Here is a 21,823-nt window from a genome sequence, read left to right as displayed (position 1 = left end):
CAACTACGGACTCTGGACTCTGGAGTTGTCTTGTCGCAGAGAGGCTGCTGGAGAGATGCATGCACCCATTACAGGGCTAGGGGGGTGTGGGACGGAGTGATTCGAGTGAGTCCAAGTGCGACCAGAGTCGGGCATCGCAAGAATTGCTGTTTAAGCGCGGCTATAGCGGCATTGCTGTGTGACCGGGATGGATGCCGCCTTGGGTTCTTGGCTGAGCTTGAGCTATCGAATTGATTCCACTCGTTTCCTCACCCCGCTCCAGCCAAACAAACACTCCGGCCGCTCCTTCCCGAATAGGGTGCGGCGCGGTGCGCGGCTGCTGGAAATGGCGGCATCTGCCTCGGAAGGACCAACCAGAGCCGCCAGACGGCACAGCAGGTATCAATTATTTTGATCATTTTGATGGATTCAGGGTGCACAACTTACAACTTGCACACTGCGCACCGCACTGACATTGACTGCATGCAGCCAAGCAGCACGGAGCCAAGCCGCCATCTATCGCTGCTGCCGCGTCTCGGACCCCCTAGACTCAGGGCTCATGACCGCACTTGCTTCGCCGTGCTCGTTGCCCTTTTTAAACCCCATCAATGGCTGTCTGGGAACCGCAATTCTCAGCGACGCACAACTCACCCCCGGACATGGCTCCTCACTGCCGCGCTGTCACCCTTGGCCGTTCGCCTCATCCGTAAACTGCTCTCACACGGCGACTATGTATGTCTTCGCCTGTCTGCCACCCCATGAGACCGACCATGAGCAGCGCAGCGCCGAGTCCCGCGACCTCATTGGCGAGTGCAAGAGCGATCGCAGAGACCGCCAAGGCTGGAAAGACCGTATCAGCGGCATTCAGTGTGACGGAAACATGAGCTCATGCCCATCTGCCGTTGTCCAAGCCGAGCAAGTGTTTGGCCGCATCGACATTCTCTTGTGTTGCAGTCTAGAAGGTATACCGCGAGGATCCGGGGCCCCCTACCAGTTTCTTTTCTCACAGGGAAACTTCATCAAGGCAACATTTCCCGTCCCGAGGAAGCAACATACAGGCCACCTCATTGCTCTCACAAGCACCTGCGGTCACCTGGGAACGCCAGGCTTGGCAATCTTGTCGGCGGTTACTGGGGATCTGGAAGATTATTGCGATTCGTTGGTATACGAAGTGTCGGTCCAATCTGCAGATTCAGTCTCGCTCACCAGCCGCCTCACCTTTGCGCCGCAAACGGCGGCGTACGTAGATGCCTATCCATCAGCGCCCAATGTTCGCGACATTCTCATCAACGTCTTGGATTCGGATCCTGAGACGGCCGTGCCCGAAAGTAGCAGAGCCAGAGCCAGGAACCACGCCTTGCACACCGGACAGCACGTCGTTGGAGCCGGAGCCAGGCCGCGGGAACATCTTTTCTCGCCACAACAAGCTGTCGGACCACGCTGCGGATGCGCTCCTCGGCGAGACCATCCGCGCGCTCACAGCCATTGGTGGGCCACGAACCCCCCCCCGGCGTGGCACGTCGTGGGTGCCGATGCTGCTTTGGCAGTCAGGGAGAAGCTCAAGACGGTGACGGAAGAGATGGAAGATTTTGTAGACGCGAGTCTTTCCGTCGATGGTTTTGAAAGCGACTTGTTGTGCATGATGAAGCGATGCAGTAATAGATACCCCTTTCCGCTAGGAAACAGAGACTAGAGGACATATGACACTCGGTTCAAAGAGGGACAAGAGAATTGCTCGCATAGGTCCTGCTTGCAACCTTGTTCAATCCCAATCTGAAATTTCCACCCGCGAGAATCGTACGGAAACAAGTCGGCAATGTTAAAGCGCAAGTTCACCGTCTACACCGTCTAAAGTCCCCCCAGTGTTGGCTGTGTCCTCGTCCTCACTGACCCCAGAGCTTCAACTACAATCTGACCAGGCCGAACCACAGGACCAATCCACCCCCTAAAGGCGCCCCACCAACCCCACTGACCAACATCCTCTACAGCTGGTATCAATGTTGGCTCCTGCTTAACATATATGTAGCATCAAATACTTGGGCCCCGTGCTCACAGTGTTCAAAGTCTGGTTGTGAAGGAACGCTGTGTATCGGCCGACCGCGAAAAAAAAGTGTCAAAAGTCTGAACCACCGACTCGACCATCCATGCTCATGTGCCAGGCCGAATCCTCCACGATACTACACTTCCCGGCCGACTCTGGGCTTCAGCGCCACTGGTCATCACGAGAGCTTGCAACCGCGTCCGGCGTGCACCCATTCTCCAACCCGTCGTCTCACCGCCGTCCGACAACTGCGAGCCATGTTCTGGATCATGCTGCAGCGTCGACAGGTATAGAGAATGAGCTCGGATCCGCTGCTTCCCATCGCTCCTGCGAGGGTGAAGGCGCTTTTGCTGCCCCTGGGCAAGATCAGGGCCGAACGATTTGCGGCCTTTGCCGAAAGACTTCAGCTTGAGCAGGTTGTCCATCTCAGAGACATCAGCGCCGATGGGCGTCCCAACAGAAGCAAGTACACCCGGAAGGAGACGTTGGATGGGGGGGAAAAAGAAAGAAAAAAGAAAAAAGAAAAACTGCTGACCCTCTGGTACTAACCCGGTGGGTGGGTGTTCTGCTGCAGACATGTTCTCGCCATTGGCGTATCCGGACGGCGCAATGCTCTACGACCTCATCACCCACGTGCCGCCGCCATCCCATCTCGCCTTGACGCCGTTTGACCTCTACCGGCAGCCGCTTGTGCTCATCGCGCTGGCAGACGGGACCGAGCTCCGGGATGCTCTGTTCAGCAGCCGACGTTCCGGCAGCGGAGCGACGGCAGCGTCGACGGTCGAGCGGAACATACGGGCGCTGCATCAGGAGCTGGAGGACCTGCGCGACAATTACCCCAAGGCGCTGGTCCATCACCTGCTTATTTTCGACTACATCGCTCCCGAGGGGGGTGGATTCGCCATGCCGGAAAGCGGAATCGTCGGCGTGCCGCCTCTAGGCTTGTGTAAGCGAACGACAATCAAGACCATCATGTGCGGCATCTCATCGTTGCTGCTGGCCGAGATGGCGACGCTCGCCAAATCCTTCGAAGCCATGACCACGATCGAGTCCCCCGGCTTGTATCCCTCGTCCAACTACCTTCACAGCACGGGCTGGGGCGACGGCGGTGGCGGTGGCGGTGGCGGAAACGGGAACCCGGTCACCTCGTCGAGGCGAAGCTCCCAGCTCTCCATGCCCCAGCAGCGGCTCTCGCGGTCCAGCTCGGTGCCGGATGCTGTTGACAAGGTTCAAAGCCGCACGTCTACGCCGCCCACGGTATCTCGCTCTTCCAGCAATGCCGCCACCACGGGCCGGCCGTCGACGCCTCCTCAGAGTGAACCGTCCACCAGGCCGATGAGCCCCGAGGGCGGACAGGGCGGCTCCAGCACCGCGCCGTCAACTCCGGAGCAGAAGCCGCAGAGGGTGGCGTCGGACCTTGACCGGACCCGTGACGCTGGCCGAGATCGAGTGTCAGTCCACGGCTTCGGTTCCGGCGGCGCCAACGACCGCTGGCGCCTTCGTGGCAAAGGACGCGCATCCGTTGTCATCGGTTCCATGTATTTGCAAGCAGGACGTTGGAGCGACTCGCTCAAGGAGCTCTCGGAAGGCGCCACAGCCGCGCGGTCCTTGAACGACCACGTCTGGCATGGCAAAGCACTGGAGCTTATTCTGATAAATCTCCTGCTCCTCGGCTGGTCCAAACTCGAGTTCCAGATACCGACCGTCTGTCTGCCCCATCAAGAACGAGCTCTCACCGGATCGAGCCACGCAAAGGCCGACGAGCTCGCCGATGCTGGTCAACCGAGGCATGTTCGTCACCTCGAGCTCTTGCTCCCCGAACTCCTCGAAAAAATCTTGGGCCTGTATTCCCGGATATCCGGCGAGAATCTACCTCCACTTCCCCTCGCCGAGACCACGATCCGCTTCTGCAAGATTCTGTCGGCCCTGCATTTGAACGACGGCAAGCTAAGTCAGCAAGCCTTTGGGATCATCGTCACGGGTCAGTCGCCTCTGTACAAACTGACAACGTCTCGACTGTCCATTTCGCCTTCGAGACAGCAGATTGTGGGTATCCTGTTCAAGGCGTTTCCTTCATCCAGCCCCGAACTCCTCTCTGTCGCGGACAGGACGTCGATATTAAGCGGGATTGCCGGCGTTCTCGGATCCCTTGGATATAATCGGAAAAAAGCCATGGTGATTCGCGAACTGGTGTCGGTCCTCATCGCAGGCCTAGTAGAGGCCCGCACACGCGGTGCCGCCGAAGCCGGTGTTCACCCTGCGGCCGGGCTGGTTCCCCTCATACCGAGACCGGACAAGACCAACGTCGCGGGAATGGCGCTGGATCTGGGACAAGGCGACATTGAGCACGGCATCGAGGCGTTTCTTGATCTGCTGTGCAAGTCGTACGGCGTCGTCGGATTCGACACCTTGGCGGGCGGGCAAAAGGAGGAGGCTGGCCAAACCCGCGACGACTCTGACGCAACCGCGAAAGCGCGCGTGCTCGCGCAGACAGGTGCTCGGTTCATTGGGTTCACGGAAATCAAGCTCAACATCCTGCGGGCTTGCATAAACTTCTCTGAAGCGCTCCCGGACTTCAACGGCGTGCTTCGATTCTCGAGCGACCTGATGCGCACCGCTGGATCGGGCGTGGCTCCGGGCCCGAAACGCGAAGATGCGGCACCCCGTATCCACGCGGAGGAGCAGGTTCGTCTGGTGACGAATATTGCTCGCACTGCCAGCCTCGCCGCAAGGATTGGTCTCGGCGACTTGACAGCCGAATATTGGGACGAGTTTCTCGTCCGCGGAATCGCACTGGAGCCGCTGCCGAAAACCCGGACCCCGATCCCGCACGCCAAGAGTGTTCTCCCGGGGGCCGTCGCCTCGAGAGCGTCTCAGGACGTCAACCCGTTCATATACAACCCGTTTCTCAGGGAGCCGGACGAGGTCCCGGCGGAGAACCTGGTGGCCGGCGAGCTGTCCACCTTTAGGGTGACGTTGCAAAACACCTACGACGTCGAGATTGACATTGAGAGCATGCGCCTGGTCGCCGAGGGCGTCGAGTTTGAGGCTGTTCCCGAGGCTGCCCTGCTTGGGCCCTACCGCACCCAGCTCGTCCGGCTCCACGGCCGCCCCAAATCATCCGGCCCCATCGAAATCACGGGCGCCATGGTCAAGATTCGCGGCTGTCGGGAGCGCCGCTTCCCCATCTTTGCCAAGCACTGGATCCCGTCGCGGCCCGAAAAGGTCAAGGCCAGGGGGATCTCCGCCGTCGAGGACAGGGACCCGGACGGGGCGGCGCCATCGTCGCCCACCACGCCGGATACAAAGGTGCTGGCCCTGAATGTCGTCCAGCCTCAGCCGCTGGTGGTGGTGAAGTCGACAAGCTTGGCCCAGTCGTCGGTCATGATCCTCGAAGGCGAACGGCAGGTGTTTTCCGTAACCATGCAGAATACATCCGCCACGCCCGTGGACTTTTTGCTCTTTTCGTTCAAGGACTCTACCCAAGAACCCCTGCAGGCGGCGCTACGCAACCGGGACGCCACCCCGGCCGAGCTGTACGAGTACGAGCTGATTCTCATGAAGAAGCAGGCTCTCAGGCTTCCGCGAAACGACCAGAGCCGGTATATCGAGCCTGGCGGAGAAGCTACGTTTGAATTTGAAATCTTGGGAAAACCCGGCCTGACGAGCGCTACCATTCAGGCCGACTACACATATCTGGGGGTGTCGCGGGACGAAATGCCGGAGCAATTCCACACCCGGCAGGTGCTGTTGAACCTGACCGTCACAGTCAATGCCAGCGTTGAGCTGACCCGCATCGACGCAGTTCCACTATACGGAGCGATCCCGGAACCTCTGCGGCGACGCCTGGGCGCCAAGCACCCGTCGGATCCCTGCCAAGAGTACTCCTTGCTCGCCCTTGATGTTCGAAACGCATGGCCCAGCCAGATGTCTGTTCGGCTCGAGGGAGAAGACGGCATGGTGGCCGAGGAAGACATCCTGCCCGGAAAGACAAGCAGGCTGGTCATTCCGGTGAAGAGGGTGGGAGTGGAAGATGCGCACGCCGCGATACCAAGCCTCAACCCGTCCCGAAACAGACAGTTCGTCGTGAGCACCAGCAAGATATCACCAGACAGGGAGCGCGCCAACCGCGAAGCCTTTTGGTTCCGCGAGAAACTGCTCCAGAGCCTCCGGGCCACCTGGCGAACAACGTCGAGCCCCAGGCGCAGCGGAGCGGTGGAGCTGCGCAACATCCGCCTGACCCCGCGAATGATTGAGGCCATCAAAGTCGACGAGGTGGACGTGCGCGTGTCGGTCGAGGAAGCCCCCGACAGGGTCGCCTACGTCGACGAGCTGCTGCACCTGAAGGTGAAGATCACCAACCGGGCGGCTAAGCCGGTTCTGCTGCTGGTGAGGGTGATGCCGGCTCTCCGCCACCGGCCGCTCAACGTGGCGCTCGACTACACGAGGAAGCTGGCCTGGAACGGGGCTCTCCAGCAGCTCCTTCCCCGGCTGGGGGGCCACGAGAGCGCCGAGGTGGTGCTCGGCATCATGGCGCTCTGCAGGGGCGAGTTTGAGCTTGCTGCTTCGGCGGAGGAGGTGGAGGCGGAGGAGGTGGAGGTTGCCGAGGACAAGCCCGCCGGCGGCGGCGGGGAGCAGGACGCAGGCCGTCCTGACGACGGCTCGGACCTTCAGCAGCTGGTGGATGCGGCCTTGGGGGTCAGGGACCGACGAATGTGGCACACTCGGCAGCCTCTTATTCTGACGGTTCGGGACAGAAGTTGACACGGGGGGTGTTGGGAGTCGGCGCGAGGGCACGGATGGCCGTTTTCTGTATATTAAGCCCGGTTGGGCGATTGCGCTACGTTGACCCGTGTGTGGCGGAATCATCTGGAAATTGGTACGGAGTAGTGGTGGTGGACACCCAGGCGAAATCCACGCACCGCTGCATGCATGAGCCATGGCTGGATTGTTGAGGGCGAAGGAGGAGGAGGAGGATCTGGGATTGACAAAAGGGAATGCCAGGTACGGACGTGCCTAGGTACCTCCTCGGCCCCTGCAGGTACATGTTTATCAGGGCTACCTTGGGCACCTACCTCACTGACACCTTCGAAGCGGTGCTGGAAACGGCAACTTGCGCGCTCTGATAAATTGCCTAGGTCCACGCCGTTGATGCTGGGACATGCATGGGGCACCATGACACAGGGGACCAGCGTAGAGATGGTCTTGCCGTGGTGAAGCATCATGTGTGGGTGCGAGAATTCCAAGCCACAGCTCTGGTTGATGCCAGACTTTTGTTAGGACCTGCAAAATGAGATGCAAGAACGTACCTTAGGTACCCACAGGTGCCTAGCCTAGCCTAGCCTAGTCAACTCCGTCGGATCCCTCTGGGCTGCACCGTTGCACTGAAATGTGACGCCACCTCATAGGGGGCGGCTCTATCAGGCTTTATACAACAGTACCGCGATGCTCCGGATTCCAGAGTCCATCTTACGGGGGCCCCCCCCCCCGCCCGACTGATGTGTCGCACTGTGCTAGTATCACTGGCCGCGCCGCGCCGCGCCGCGCCCGGCCAAGGTCGTGGTTTCTTTGCTCTTTTGCACAGGCCGCATCGGACCTATTCGCACACCTTCCTTGTTAGCCTAGCTAGACTTGCTTCATTTCTGAGCATTTGCTCCATCTTCTGCATCGGCCATGTAAGATGGAGCACGTGTATACGGAGGGGCAAAATGCGCCCTTTATTGGGATAGTAATCGAGGACTTTTGCGCATTCTTCGCTAGGGAACCCCGCTCAGCGCGATATGATGCCCCCGCCCTGGGGCATCTGGCCGGACTGCTCTGCTCCCCTTGACAAGTCTGGTACCAACTCTGATGTCGCTTCCGTCGACGTCCTGGGCAGCACGGGGAAAGCAGAGGTCAACCAAGGTACCTACAGGTACCTAGGTAGCCAGACGGGTAAATAGTAGCCCGCGGTGGCTGCTGTACTCTGCTAAAACTAGCTGCCATGGCAGAGGAAGCCTGGGTACTGAACATGGCAGGTAGTTGACATTCTGCATTCTGTCGCAGTACGGAGTATATCGAGCCTAATTAAGCCGCACTTGGTGTGGCGTCACACTTTTGGTGCTCTGGTGCAACACATGTATGTACCTAGACAGCTGTTGCAGGAATAAGGTATATAGCTGCTAGAAAAAATAAATTTATTTATTACAACGCACTTTTTATTATTTCCCTCCGAAAGTGCCGGGCGGCGGGGTTCTACGCCTTGTAGCCGCGCTCCTGCCTAGATAGCACAGCAGAATCTTAATACCTCACCGCCTATTTTCTATATTAGGTGGTCAAATGTTTTTTTTTAAACTACTGTAGAAATGGCCCCCTCCCTTGGCCGATATAAAAAGTGGAGACGTGCCGGCCCTGAACAAGCGAGAAGCGAGCGGCAGCTGCAGCAGCACGGCACACGGCACACGGCAGGAGCGAGACAGCTGTAGGCAACCTGCCACACCAGCTGCTGCTACACACCTGCCACACGTGCTGTTGACACCTGCCAACTCCTGCTGCACCTGCGACCTGGGAAAAAGTCAGCCAGCCATGGGCCTCGTCTCGGCTGGGTCGGCGGCAGTCGACGTCGTCGGCGACGGCGACGGCGATGGCGACGCACCGCGAGCTGCGAGGCCGGACCATGGCCCGGAGGCAGGCCGCGTCGGCCGGCGCATCTTGTTCCTGGACGCCTACGACTCCTTTACCAACAACATCGTGTCCCTGCTCAAGGACGCGCTGGGCAGCAGCGTCCAGGTGCACGTTTTGCACATGGACCTCCGGACCGTCGACGCCGACCCCACGCCCGACTGGACGAGGCAGCAGTTTCTGCACCGCCTGGCAGACTTTGACGCCGTCGTCTGCGGCCCGGGGCCCGGCTCGCCGCTCAACGACGCCGACGTGGGCGCCTTCAAGCTCCTCTGGCGCCTGCCTCGGGAGCAGTCGGTTCCCGTCCTCGGCATCTGCCTCGGCTTCCAAAGCCTGGTCGAGCACTTTGGCGGCACCATTCGACGGCTGAGGAGGGGTCTGCACGGCATGGTGAGGGACATTGACCACGTCCAGGTGCCGCCGGCCGACATTTTCGACGGCGTCCCGCGCTTCCGAGCCACGCTCTACCATAGCTTGTGCGCCGACATCGGCCAGGACGACGTTTCGGACCGCGAGTGGCCCGACGCAAGGTGGCTGCCGCCAAAGCAGGCTCCGGAACTCTTGCCTCTTGCCTGGATTTCCGAGCCCAGCCAAGAAGAAGAAGAAGAAGAAAAAGGAGGAGGACGAGGAGGAGGAGGAGAAAAAGTCCCCAAGGCCGGTCCGGAGCGGATCCTGATGGCGGTTCGCCACGCAAACAGGCCTTTCTGGGGGGTCCAGTATCACCCAGAGTCCGTGTGCACGGAACCAGCCGCCCAGCAGGTCATCAGGAACTGGTTCCGCCAGGCTCTCAAGTGGAATGACGCGGCCCGGCGACAGGTTCGCCCAGTCCCCAGCATAAACCATGTCGATAGCTTGAACCCTTCCAACCGCAGCTTACCCGGCGCCGATTCTGCCCGCCAACTGTCCTCTTGCCCCTGGTGGGAGGACTTGCAAACCGGACTGGCACGGCGAGGCATCAAGCCCGGGTACTCTTGTCGACAAATCAAGTTGCCCGGTGGCGTTGATGCTGCCGACATCGCCCAAGTTCTCGGCCTCGACTCCGGCAGCGACACCATCATACTCGACTCGTCCAGCACCGGGAATGGCGATCCGCTTGCAAGGAGCTCGGTCCTTGCGCTAGGTGTCGAGGAAGCACTGCGTCTGGAATATCACGTGGGAGATGACCATCTGGTGCTGCGCTTGCCAGCCTCCGGCGGCAGACAAGAAGAGTGCCAGAGGATTCGGCTTGGTCATGACGCCGACCCTTGGAGTCCCTGGCACGTCATGTCCGAGTATTGGAGGTGGAGAAGGGTGCCGCAAGACAGCCAAGTGCCCGTCTTCAAGGGCGGATTCTTGGGCTTTGTCACGTATGAGATGGGGCTCAGTACCCTGAGTCCCGGCTCCGTCCCCGCCGAGAGAGGGCATCAACGGCCAGACTTGTGCATGGCATGGGTATCCAAAAGCATTGTGCTCGACCACCGAGCGGGCGTTGCCCATGTGCAATGCCTCACAACCGAGGATGCCGACGATTCGTGGATTAGTCAAGTTGTCGACACCGTGCAGAGCTCCCATGCTTGGAAACACCCAGGCTGTAGTCGAAGCAGCGCCGACGCCAAGCCCCGTCGCTCCAACGAAGCTCTCCTAGATGACATTGGCCAGCGCAAAGATCGTCTGCACGTCTCTGTGCCCGACTGCAGGGGCTACGAGGCGGACGTGAAGAAATGTCAGGACTACATCAGAGAGGGCGAATCATACGAGCTGTGCCTCACGGCCCAAACCATCATGACTCGCCCGCCCGGCAACGACCGGCCGCACCGCCCTGGAACAGAGCCGTCTACCGACGGGACGCGAGAGGAACGCGTCGCCAAGCTCGGAAAAGTCTCCCACCCCGATGGACAAGGCCGGCACGGAACGCCTTGGCAGATTTTCCGAACACTGCGAGCTAGACAGCCTGCACCCTTTGGCTCCTTGATCCGTCTAGGTGGCGCCACCATCATCAGCAGCTCTCCGGAGCGGTTCCTGAAGCACGACTGCAAAGGCTTGTGCTCCATGCGTCCAATGAAGGGGACGGTCCGCAAATCCGCAGCCGTCTCGACCTTGGCACAGGCTAAAGACATCCTGCACGTGCCCAAGGAAGAGGCAGAGAACCTCATGATTGTGGATCTTGTGCGGCACGATCTCTACGGAGTGTGCGGCGCCCAAAGCGTAACCGTGCCCGACCTGTTGCGAGTCGAAGAGTACGCCACTGTTTTCCAGATGGTCACCGCCGTCCACGGCCAGCTGCCTGCCGATAAGCTGGCAGCAGGCACGGATCCGTCACGGGGAGACCTCCCCTTTACAGGCATGGACGTTCTGGCATCGTGCTTGCCCCCGGGCAGCATGACCGGGGCACCCAAGAAACGCAGTTGCGAGATTCTTCAGACCATCGAGCCGGCCGAACGCAGCGTCTACTCTGGCGTGATTGGCTACCTCGACGTGCAGGGAAGCGGTGACTGGAGCGTGACCATTCGGACAATGTTCCGGTGGGATGACGAGACAGCGCCGGCCCAGGATGGAGAAACAGAGCCGCGCGAGGTTTGGCGAATCGGCGCTGGCGGTGCGGTGACGACGTTGAGCACGCCAGAGGGCGAGAGGGAGGAGATGATGACCAAACTCTGTGGGCCGCTTGGAGTGTTTTCCGACGTTGCATGAGGATAGAGGCGCTTCATAGAATAGACGCTCGGCCTGGGGGCATTTTCATGGCAAAGGGTAGTTTAGCATCTCATATTGGCGCGTACCATAGATGGTTGAACAACTGCATCCAAGAGGGGTGGACATTTTATAAAAGGCTAGAGTCATTGTGGGGGGGGGGGGATTTTCGCTTTGGCGGAGAATCTATTTCAGTTGATTATCAGCCGGGTAGGCGAATAAACATGGTAACGAAGGGCTGTATTTTAAAAAGGAAGAAAAAAAACTAAAAAAAAAAAACTTGATAAAACGCTCTTCAACATACGGAAAGAACCCTTGCTGCATGAGAATTTATATATCCGGACGCCGGTAAAGAAATAATAGATAAATAACAGAACTGGAATCATCCGTCGCCTTCTCACCCACTGCTCCCTACCCCCTTCCTTCCCATGAAGTCGTCAACACAATCATTAGTTCTCGCTTCATGGTTTGCGCATCTCTACCGGCCCAACTAGAACTCTTGCTCCTCCTGGAAGAACAAGCTGAAGCTGATTATGGTGCCGTAGATCAACAGGCCGCCCACTATCGACATGATCATTGCCTCGACGCGAATAAGGTCCGAGTGGGCGAGAACGACGGGCAGGGCTACAAATTAGCATGAGGCGCCAAACTGGCAACGGGAAGAAAGCCCCAGCTGGCGCGGCCTTGCGCTAGGCGACAAGGGCTCAAAAAACAAAACAAAAAAAAAAAAAAAAAGAAAAAGAGAGAGAGAAAAAGAAAAAAGAAAATCAGAAGCGGTTAGAAGCAAGGGACTCACCCATGCCCATGACGACCAGGAAGCCGGTGAAGAAGCGGCCGGCGTCCAGGACGGCCGCGCCGGAGCTCTCGACAAAGTCATCGGGGTTGGCGCACCGTCCGCAAATCCAGTTGGGAATAGGCGCAATGACGTAGGTGCCCACCACGAGAAGCGGGAAGTACGAGTGGAACAGGGCGCAGGACAGGATGACGAGGAGAAAGCCGACGGCGAGGACGAAGGACAGCGCGATGATGGTTTTGAGGCCGGCGGCCGGCATGGCGAATGGCGGGTGCCCCACGCGGCGGGAAGGGCGGGGGGGATTTCGTTTGGACACGGAGTACGGGGAGGGGGTGGACGGGAGCTGGGCTGGCGGAGCGGCGTGTGCGCAGAGGGAATGGGAGGCGAAGCTTGGGAGATGAAGCTGTGGTGGTGATGCTGATGCTGATGCAGATGGTGGTGGAGCTTGTTGACGATGCCGAGTCGGACGAGCTGCGGCGTGGAACTGGGGTGGGTCGACTAGCGCGGGGGGAGGGTTGTTCCGCAGCCGAGAAGCCACGGGCGGGTGGCGGAGGGCGGTGAGCACGGCAGTTGCCCATCAAGCAAGGACAGGAGAAGAAAAAAAAAAGAGAGAGAGAAACAAGCCGTTGTCTTTTTTGCCAACCTCCCAAAAAAAAAAAAAAAAAAACCTCCATCACTTCTCCGCGAAAATGGCGTCGGATGAGATTATCTGGCAAATTATAAACCAGCAATTCTGCTCCTTCAAACTAAAGTAAGTATGCAAAAGAAAGTATCGGGGCAAAGGGGCAAAGGGGCAAAGGGGCGAAAAAATCACTGTCCGCTGTTCAGCCCGTCCACCGTCCACCGTCACTGTTCGCTGGTCACGCTCCGTCGTTGACATGCTAACCCGTCAACAGAACGGACAAGAACCAGACGTTCTGCCGCAACGAGTACAACGTCACCGGCCTCTGCAACCGGCAGTCATGTCCGCTCGCCAACTCGCGGTACGCCACGGTGCGGCAGCACCCTACCAAGCAGACGCTGTACCTGTACATGAAGACGGTCGAGCGGGCGCACCTGCCGTCCCGGATGTGGGAGAAGATCAAGCTGTCCAGCAACTACTCCAAGGCCCTGGAGCAGCTGGACGAGCGGCTGGCCTACTGGCCCAAGTTCCTGGTGCACAAGTGCAAGCAGCGCCTGACGCGGCTGACGCAGGTGCAGATGCGCATGCGCCGAATCGCCGCCGAGGAGGAGCGCCTCGGCGAGAGGCTGGTGCCCAAGCTGGCGCCCAAGGTGCGGCGTCGCGAGGAGGCGAGGGAGCGCAAGGCCGAGGCGGCGGCCAAGCTGGAGCGCACGATTGAGCGGGAGCTGCTGGAGCGCCTGCGGCAGGGGGCCTACGGCGACCAGCCGCTCAACGTCAGCGAGGAGGTGTGGAAAAAGGTGCTCAACGCCATGGAGCGGGACGGCGAGGGCGAGCGAGACGAGGACATGGACGAGGGCGTCGTGACGGACGAGGAGGCGGAGGCGGAGGCGGAGGGGGACAGCGAGGGCGACAAGGAGGTGCAGTACGTGTCTGACGTGGACGAGAGCGAGGTGGAGATTGATGACTTTGACGACTTGCTGGACAGCGAGGAGGAGGAGGAGGAGGAGGAAGACGACGAGGACAGCGAGGACAGCGAGGCGGCGAGGGAGGCGACCGGCGGCAAGCGCAAGCGCGGCAAGGCCGTCAAGATGAGCAGCAAGAAGCGCAAGCCGGAGATGGACAAGCTGGCCCTGACAAACGACTTGTCGTGGTAGGCTTGAGTCGACGAGCATGCACGTCTCGAAGCAAGTCTGCTGCCGTTTCCACCGGGCCTTTCCCTCCAGGTACCGGTCAGTCATGTGCATAATGTATTTATGTACCTTGTGCATTCTATGTAGGTACCTTAGGTACCTAAGCACCTACCTAGGTACCTACTCCGTACCTAGAGGTAGGTACCTAAGTAGGTACCTTGTGCTTGCTATGTGCCTTGTGTAACAATCGCGCACTGGTCGTCGGTCCGCTGCCTGCGCCGGACTGCGAGGCAGGCTGGCGCCGCCGCCAACCGTCCCCACCCGACGGCCCACCCAGCTTCGGCTACAACTCCGCGTCCCGGTGCCCATCTTCCTTCCATCTTCCATCTCCCATCTCCCATCTTCCCACCTTTCCATCCCCCCCAATCACCATGACGTCGTGGTACTCCAGCATTCTCACCAGGACCACCTCGCAGATCTCGTCGCTGCGCTCGACGCTCCTCTCGTCCGACAACGACGGCGACACCGACGACGACACCCACGTGTGCCGCGTCCTGCGCAACTACTACGCCGACAAGGGGCGCCCCCTGCCGGCCTGGCTGCCCCCCGACCCCAAGACGGCCGCCGTGCCGCAGCCCCTCTACGCCCAGCCGCAGGGCGCAAGCGCCGGCGTCGGCGTCGGCGTCGGCCAGCCCTCCCCCGGGCTGAGCAGCCTGTGGGACAGCGCGCCCCCCGCGCAGCCGCAGAGCCTGCGGGCCGGGCGGCGGCCGCGCGAAGACGTCCTGCCGCGGCCGCTGCCGAGCCAGCGCGCGGGGAGCTACCAGAGTGCCGGGGCGGGGGGGGCCTCGGCCCAGGATCGCCTGAAGCAGCGGCTCTGGGGGTCCGGCAGGCAGTCGCCTTCGCCGGGGGGTTCGCGGGGGTGAGGAAACGGGGAAACAGGGGCGGGAGCAAAGTCGAGGCGCCGACGCCGGGCGTGGGGGGACGTCGAGACAGCACCGCAGGGGGGGGTTGTTGGCAGGGGCAGGGCGTTTTTTGCATCCAATGCTTGATTTTGGGCTACATGTATAGACTGGCTGCAAACAGGCTCGAGTGGAAGTGCAAAGGCAGTACAGAGTGCAACGGAACAAGGCGAAACGCAGAAAGCAGAAAGCAGAACGCAGCAAGAAAGCAAAAGGAAACAAAGCAAATAGAGGATATCCACCCGCCGCCGCCGCCGCCGCCTGGTCAGCTCTACTACTTCCCTGGCATCCCGTCCCCCCTCTGAGCCACCGTCTTCCGAGGCAGAACCTCCACCTTTCTGCTGAGCAGCCTCCTCAACTCGGGCGAGATTACCTTTTCCTGCTCGTCCTGGTCCTTGTCCTGGTCCTTGTCCTTTCCTTTGCCGGCTCCGCCCGGCTTCAGGGGCCTGTTGCGGGCATCCTCGTCGACCTTGGTTCCCGGCGGTTGCCCTTCCGGCAAGGAGGGCCCTTGTCGCGGCGCGGGGAAGTTCTGCTTCTTGTCAATGGCTTCCACCAGACGCTGGAACTTGCGGTAGAGGGCCTCTGCTCGGATGAGTGTTGATTCCAGATCCATGGTGTTGGATAGCTCGTTTGCTGCGGAGGGCATGTTAGCAGTCTTGGAAAAGAAGAAAAGAGAAGAGAAAGAAAAAATGTCGGGAAAGACAGAGATATCAGTCACGGAAGCAGCCGCCTTACTGTACTTGAGAACCTCGTCAAACGCCTTGAGATGCTCCATTATGACGTCTCTGTGCTTCTCCATGATCGCCAGCGCCACAAACAGGTGAAACTCGGCGCTCAGCAGATCCGTCCACAGGCCCTCCCACAACCTCAGCACGTCGGGCCACTCAAACTCGCGCTTGTACCACACCAGGACCATGCGGAACAGGAAGAAGAAGTTTGTGCTGTCCGCCGCCCGCAAGTGGTTCCACAGCTGGGGGTCCATGAAGTTGACGAGGTGGTCCAGCGTCAGCAGCTGGCGCCGCATGCCCGACTGGTCGCGCAGGAAGTTGCGCTCCATGCGCTCCATGAACTTCTGGAAGCCCCAAAAGGCGATGGCGTCGTCCTGGACGACGGCGTAGATGGGCGCGAGCAGGTCCGACATGCCCTGCACGTAGCCGAGGTCCTTGTTGTACTCGTTGTACGTGAGCAGCATCTCCTTCATCTGCTCGAGGTGCACGTTTGTGCCGACGTCGGCAAAGGGCGAGCTGGGGTCGGGGTGGGGGGTGTCTTCGCCGTGGAAGATGGGGACTTGGCGATCCGTCCGGTGCACGTCCTTTTCTGCGTTGAGTCTGTCAGCTCTTCTTCTTCTTCGGCGTCGCAGCGAGACGGGACATGAAAAGAAAAAAAAAAAAAAAAAAAAAAAAAAAAAAAAAAAAAAAAAAGGGAAAAAAAAAAGGGCCAAAACTTGCCGATTCGACCTCGTTGCTCTCGCCACCATTCCCCTGCCTCGCCCTCGCCGCCGTCTCCCTCCAGTCTCTCCCACCAAGAATGCTTCAGGCGGTAGTAATGGTCGCGCAGCGAGGCAATCTGGGCCTTTCTCTCGTCGGCAGTCCCGTACCATTCGTAAACGCCCAGCAGGAACAGCCAGGCTTCCTTGCGGACGCCGTCGTCCGGGTCCAGGCCGCCGTGGAAAATGCGCTCCTTGACTTCGTCCACCGTCACGGACAGCCGTCCGGTCTCGGGGTCGAAAAACGTCTCCCACTCGGCCATTGTGACTGCCCGGCGTCGCTCCTCCACGGACAGGGCGCTGGCCCCTTCCAGCAACTCAAACTCGCCGACGTCCGTGGCTTCCAGGTCCACGACATCCTTGACCGTCCATATGCGGCCGCGCCGGTCCCGCTCGCTCTGCTCGGCGATGCCCATGGCCCACCGAGCAAGGTAGATCCGGGCGCTGTCAAACTCATTCTGCAGCGTTTGCACCTCGGGGTTCCTCAGCAGCCGCTTCACCTGCGGAGGCAGGTTGCTGTTGTCCGCAAAGTCTTGGGCCGTCCGCCTGGTGAATGTGGTGACCTTGCTGAACTGGTTCATGATGTTCCAGCCAGTCTCCTTGACAAACCTGGTAAAAGGATCCATTTCCGCATCCCTGCTGCTACTGCCGCCGCCGCCGCCGCCTTGACGCCCGTCCTTCTTGGTGTTGGCGCCGCCGCCTCGTTTCGGCGTCGTCGCAAACTTGCCCCCGAACCCCTGCAGGTCGTCGTGGCTCGGTTCAATCAGATATATGTTGGGTTCGGCGCCTGACCTCTCGACGTGGACATATCTCTTGACCCATCTCAGCACTTCGTCCGCGCCCCAGAACATTTGCCCGCCCTCGCCAAACGGGTCAAAGTTGTCCCTGGCCAGCTTCTTCTTCTGCAGGATTGTGCTCTGGCACTCGTTGTCGTGGAAGAAGAGCGCGGGGAAGCTGTCCCCCGCACGAGAGTTGATGATGATGGAGCCGTACCACCACCCGAGGCTCGGCGGCCGCACGAGAAGCGAGTAGACGGCGCTTACCGGTATGGCAAACGAGTACCCGCCCACCGAGCCGCTGTGCGTCGTGACGGTGGGCGGAGGTGGAACAAGATAGGACTGTCTCGGTGGCGAGTCGCCGTCGCACAAGTCAACTTTGACGTAGATGCTGGCAGAGTCTCCCAGCGCGGATTCCGGAATCCATGCCAGCAGGAGATCAGACGACGCCGGAGACGCGGAATCACGAGAGGAGGAGGATGTCGGACGATCCGACGGCGACGGCTTTTGGTGCAGGAGCGCGATGTAGCCGGGGATATTGTCCTTTGCCGACGGTGTCGGGTGGACGTAAACCTGCGAATACGGGGTGAGTATCTCTTTTTTTTTTTTTTTTTTTTTTTTTTTTTTTTTTTTTTTTTTTTTTTTTTTTTTTTGATTTCTTCTTCATTTTCAATGTTCCCGATGCTTTGACAGCCTAGGCTTTGATGAGGCAGATGTCGGGGGCTGGGATGCGGCGGATGCGTACCTTGCTCTTGGAAAACAGCAGCTTCACTCCCCTGCCCGTCTCCGCGTGGGTGATGGTGTTGTAGCCGCCTTCCTCGTCGTCGCTCATGGCGTAGAAGCTTGACGACGGCGATGCTGAGCGCTCGGAACCTTGGTATGTCTGTTCTAGTCGCCGCGCCAAGGTCATGGCTGGGGTGGCAAAACCCAGTGATGCGGGGAGTCGGCGGCCGGCAAGTACAGTAATGATAATACGTCGACGCCCGCCCGCTCGCTCGCTCGCTCTCTCTCTCTGTGTACTTGGTCGAGCCTGGTAATGGTGTCCTCTGGTCCCCTCTGTAGACGACGACGTGGTTTTCTAGGCCTGGCAGCGAAACATGGGCACAGCAGAAGTGGTGGTGACTGGTGACTGATAAACTGGACGACGACTGGGCGATTGCATGACGACAATCATAGTCCATCTCAGATACATACCTTACCTTACCTAACCTAGGTACCTTACCTTACCTTATTACCTCCCATGTACTCCGTACCTGTGCCCCGCCGCCCACGCGGTCCCGCCCACGGAGGAGTGCGTAAGCCCGCCTGTAGCAAGTACCGAGCTCGTGCCGGCCGACGTGCGGCGGACGACGGTAGCGGTACCCACCTGATCCGTGAAAAACCAGGTTGACCCACCCCTTGCAAGGAAGGCGTCGTCATGGCTCGGCTCGGGGCTTAGAGTCAGCTACCCTCAGCATGTCCACGTAACAAGCACACGCAAGTCTGCAAACAATGCTCCGGGGGCCAAAGGAAAGATGAGGAAGAAAACTAGGACGGCTATTCCCCCCCCCTCCCCCCCCCCCCCCTTTTGCATCATGCCCATGCCATGTGCGAGCAGAGCACTCGGTCCAGCTCTGGCGCACCGCAAACAAAGGCATGTCATGTCATACACATCATATCAGTGCATGTACCGAGTATAACATGCATGCTGAATACTACAACTTAACAGACTACCAGGTCAAATCACCACCCCAACGCCAGGCTATGAATGCTATTCTCTCCTGTACAAATATTGGCATGTATTCTTTCATCGTCAGAACCTTTCGCACGTCCGTCGTCAATCGTGCGTGATTCAGGTTGTCAGGGTTCCCCGTCCCGACTGCATCTTTATGTAGTACCCAGCGCCCAGATTTGAGCCCTCATGCAGGACTTGTCAGACCACTCTGGAATTCCGTGTCCATGGCGGTTTCAGTGTCCGTCGAGTTGACTGGCTTGTGGATTCGAACCATGCACAAGAAATAATCCTCCAGCACGCACAGATTCAGCATTACATCGTTTGAATGCCACGCAATGCCGCAGACAAGGCCACCAGCCATTGCGTCGAGGATAAAGTGGTTGGCTGTTGCTACAACGGCCGTCAGAATGAGCGCCGGGTAAGACACGCCGAGGGCGACGACGCCCATCCGATTCCACCGCGCGGGACGAGCCCCGGTGGTTGGAAGCGTTGCAATGGTGAGCCCGACGAGTAGCGAGTAGCCAAAATGCAGCGACGGCATAGCAGCTGCGAGAGGGGTTAGCAATTACCCCGTCAACGTGACAGGGAAGCCGCGGGAATTTACATGACTGGGGGGGGCTGTGGGCTGACCATGTTGGTTACAAAACTTGTTGCTTGTCCAAACGCTACTCTCTCCAGCCGGGCCGTGTACCGTGTCGACAAATCCATAGCTTTTTGCTTCGCTGGCGTTGTCGCCGTCGTACAGAGGATCGCTGAGCAGTCTGGGCGGCATGCAAGGCCACAAGGTGAAGATGGCGAACGCTAGCAAATTGCATACTGCCATGGCTCTTCGCCGAGCCTCGTAAAGGGCCGGGCTTGTAAAAGCGACGCGGTCGGTGGCCGCGGCGCGATGCCTCGGAACCGTCGCAAGGTAGTAAAGCACCACCAAGAAGAGTATGGTGCCCGGGATGTGAATGAAGGAGTAGATGCGGTTAATCCAGTGCATCAGAGCAGGGCGTCGCAGAAAAAACTGTTGAATAGGCGGTTCCCGGAAGATGTTGAGTCGTCGTTCCAAGCGGATGACCTGGAGCGCATGACGTCGAGCCGTCTTGACTGTATCCTCCATCATGGTCAGCGCTGTGAAGGCGCGGCCGAGCTGATAGACCTGCGACCGTGTCGGCGGAATCAGAATCGACGGCTCTCGTGTGACTTTGATATTCAAGCGCCTTACCCAATAAATGAGAGCCCAGTACCAAACTTCGACAAGAAAAGGAAACTTTCGCAACACTCGGCTCAGAAGACGATCTTTAAAGATGAGCGTGTTGGGTGAGGTTACAGTCGTCTCGTGGCCGAAGAGCCGTAGTTTTCGGGAGCGATATTTCGGCGGCTTGCCCAGCAGGGTAGGAGACGCGGACAGGCTCCAGTCAAAGCTCCAAGATGCAACGCTTCCTGGTGATGGGTTCCGTTTGCCAAACTCGTCATTCTTCTTGAAAACTCCATCGACGGCTGCCCAGGTTGCTTGGCTTTCCTTGAAGCAGTATTCCTTGTCTCTGTTGAGCCATGCGCCGCCGAACAACAAAGAGACCACTGTCAAGGGCTCAAGAAGGGCGCCAACGGCCATGACGAATGAAGAGTTTCCAGGAGTTGGGAGACGGCACTTGACGGAAGGCACTTGGAGATGCAGCCCGCAACCATCGACCTGCGCTGCTATGTCGATGCTGGTTTGATGCAAGCTTGATCCAGCAGCTTGATCCAGCAGCTTGATCCAGGGGTAGACTGAGGCAAACGATGCATGCAATAACAGGCCTGGCCGAGTGTTTTGTGTTTGTTTCAACACAAGCCAAGGCAGGAATGCGGCAAAGTCAAGGGAGCTCTAAGAAGGGCCATGGCTTTTTGGCATTTCGAACTAGACCGACCTGCTGCGGCACACGTCGATGCACGGCAGGCACGGCAGGCACGGCAGGCACGGCAGGCACGGCAGGCACGGCAGGCACGGCAGGCACGGCAGGCACGGCAGGCATGGCATCATGCTTCTGAGCGCTTCCGCGCCGTCGCCCGATTAATGTCCGTGCAGAGGATGGGATGGAGGCGTGAAGTAGGAAGGCCGGGTGCAAGCTTCATCACGACTCTGTGGAGTCGCGTTACTGCCAACTGCCAAGACGTGCTGCCAAGACGTGACCAAGACCTTGTCGTGGATTGTTGGCCCAGGCCCTGCCTGTCGAACGAACAGGCAAGAGCCACAGGCTCACGGTAACCCGCCTTCCCGCCTTCCCAGCTGGTCGGGACTTTGTCATGACGCGTCTCCGTCCGGTGATGCGGCAATTCGGCACTCATGCCGTCTCAGGTTCAGCTGTCGCGTGGCTTTTTCTCTTTTTTCTCATTTTCTCCTCTTTTTATTTTATTTATTTTATTTTTCTCATGTCCCTTTTCCTTTGTTTTCCCAAAGAAAGAAATAAAAAAGAAAGGCGGGTTTCGTACCTACCGCCCTTACAATTGCTCCGCCTACATGCAGATGGTATGAATAGAAAATCTCCGTGGTGGTGGCTGCGGCCCGCCACACTGTGTCTTGGACGTTGATTCGGAATGTTTCCATTCCAGACGGTCCAAGACGGCAAGGCAAGGTGTTGTAACGGTGCACTTTCACTTTGGGAAGCTCCTCTGTTGCAGTTTGCATCATGCAGGCTGACGAGGTAAACATGTGTGTAATATTTCAAGATGATTTCATCTTGCCCAATGCCCATGATGCTGCCCATGGTGTTTTGTTCCAAGGCCACCTGCGCCGGGCTGTGCACGCACGTCATCGCGCATCACGTGTGCGAGGGCTCCGCTCCGCGTGTTGGTGCTGGTGCTGGCGCTGGTGCTCGTACTCGTACGCCTCGTCCCTTGTTGGCCCTCGTCGACCCCGCAAAAAAAAAAAGTCAGCAAGAATCAGCGCGAGCGAGCGAGCCAGCAAGCAGATCTGGCAACAAGACGGCTTCCTACTTCCGACACACAACATCCAGCAGCCATAGCCCGCC

At 59.0% G+C, this 21,823-nt stretch overlaps 8 protein-coding genes across 8 annotated transcripts; 5 read left to right on the top strand and 3 right to left on the bottom strand.

Annotated features, from left to right (window-relative positions):
* Positions 1 to 709: 709 nt before the first annotated feature.
* Positions 710 to 1,672, top strand: UV8b_06749 (uncharacterized protein; the record flags this gene model as incomplete). The annotated part of the gene is made up of 1 exon (XM_043144246.1): positions 710 to 1,672. The coding sequence occupies one exon, from the start codon at positions 710 to 712 to the stop codon at positions 1,670 to 1,672; it is 963 nt and encodes a 320-aa protein (XP_043000181.1).
* A 644-nt stretch (positions 1,673 to 2,316) lies between these two features.
* Positions 2,317 to 6,784, top strand: UV8b_06748 (uncharacterized protein; the record flags this gene model as incomplete). Its single annotated transcript, XM_043144245.1, has 2 exons — positions 2,317 to 2,482; positions 2,595 to 6,784. 2 exons carry the CDS (start codon positions 2,317 to 2,319, stop codon positions 6,782 to 6,784), a joined length of 4,356 nt encoding a protein of 1,451 aa, XP_043000180.1.
* A 1,800-nt stretch (positions 6,785 to 8,584) lies between these two features.
* UV8b_06747 (uncharacterized protein) lies at positions 8,585 to 11,350 on the top strand (the record flags this gene model as incomplete). The annotated part of the gene is made up of 1 exon (XM_043144244.1): positions 8,585 to 11,350. One exon carries the CDS (start codon positions 8,585 to 8,587, stop codon positions 11,348 to 11,350), a length of 2,766 nt encoding a protein of 921 aa, XP_043000179.1.
* Positions 11,351 to 11,837: 487 nt separating this feature from the next.
* UV8b_06746 (uncharacterized protein) lies at positions 11,838 to 12,399 on the bottom strand (the record flags this gene model as incomplete). Its single annotated transcript, XM_043144243.1, has 2 exons — positions 11,838 to 11,971; positions 12,144 to 12,399. The coding sequence occupies 2 exons, from the start codon at positions 12,397 to 12,399 to the stop codon at positions 11,838 to 11,840; spliced, it is 390 nt and encodes a 129-aa protein (XP_043000178.1).
* A 430-nt stretch (positions 12,400 to 12,829) lies between these two features.
* Positions 12,830 to 13,916, top strand: UV8b_06745 (uncharacterized protein; the record flags this gene model as incomplete). The annotated part of the gene is made up of 2 exons (XM_043144242.1): positions 12,830 to 12,891; positions 13,037 to 13,916. The coding sequence occupies 2 exons, from the start codon at positions 12,830 to 12,832 to the stop codon at positions 13,914 to 13,916; spliced, it is 942 nt and encodes a 313-aa protein (XP_043000177.1).
* A 407-nt stretch (positions 13,917 to 14,323) lies between these two features.
* On the top strand, positions 14,324 to 14,815 carry UV8b_06744 (uncharacterized protein; the record flags this gene model as incomplete). Its single annotated transcript, XM_043144241.1, has 1 exon — positions 14,324 to 14,815. The coding sequence occupies one exon, from the start codon at positions 14,324 to 14,326 to the stop codon at positions 14,813 to 14,815; it is 492 nt and encodes a 163-aa protein (XP_043000176.1).
* Positions 14,816 to 15,125: 310 nt separating this feature from the next.
* On the bottom strand, positions 15,126 to 18,023 carry UV8b_06743 (uncharacterized protein; the record flags this gene model as incomplete). Its single annotated transcript, XM_043144240.1, has 4 exons — positions 15,126 to 15,484; positions 15,587 to 16,168; positions 16,300 to 17,686; positions 17,859 to 18,023. 4 exons carry the CDS (start codon positions 18,021 to 18,023, stop codon positions 15,126 to 15,128), a joined length of 2,493 nt encoding a protein of 830 aa, XP_043000175.1.
* A 988-nt stretch (positions 18,024 to 19,011) lies between these two features.
* Positions 19,012 to 20,427, bottom strand: UV8b_06742 (uncharacterized protein; the record flags this gene model as incomplete). Its single annotated transcript, XM_043144239.1, has 3 exons — positions 19,012 to 19,373; positions 19,458 to 19,971; positions 20,038 to 20,427. 3 exons carry the CDS (start codon positions 20,425 to 20,427, stop codon positions 19,012 to 19,014), a joined length of 1,266 nt encoding a protein of 421 aa, XP_043000174.1.
* Between the last annotated feature and the right edge of the window lie 1,396 nt (positions 20,428 to 21,823).

The sequence above is a fragment of the Ustilaginoidea virens genome, chromosome 5, assembly GCF_000687475.1.
Source record: "Ustilaginoidea virens chromosome 5, complete sequence".
Lineage (NCBI taxonomy): Eukaryota > Fungi > Ascomycota > Sordariomycetes > Hypocreales > Clavicipitaceae > Ustilaginoidea > Ustilaginoidea virens.
Note: the sequence above shows the minus strand (reverse complement) of the source record. Positions and strands in the feature narration are given on the sequence as shown.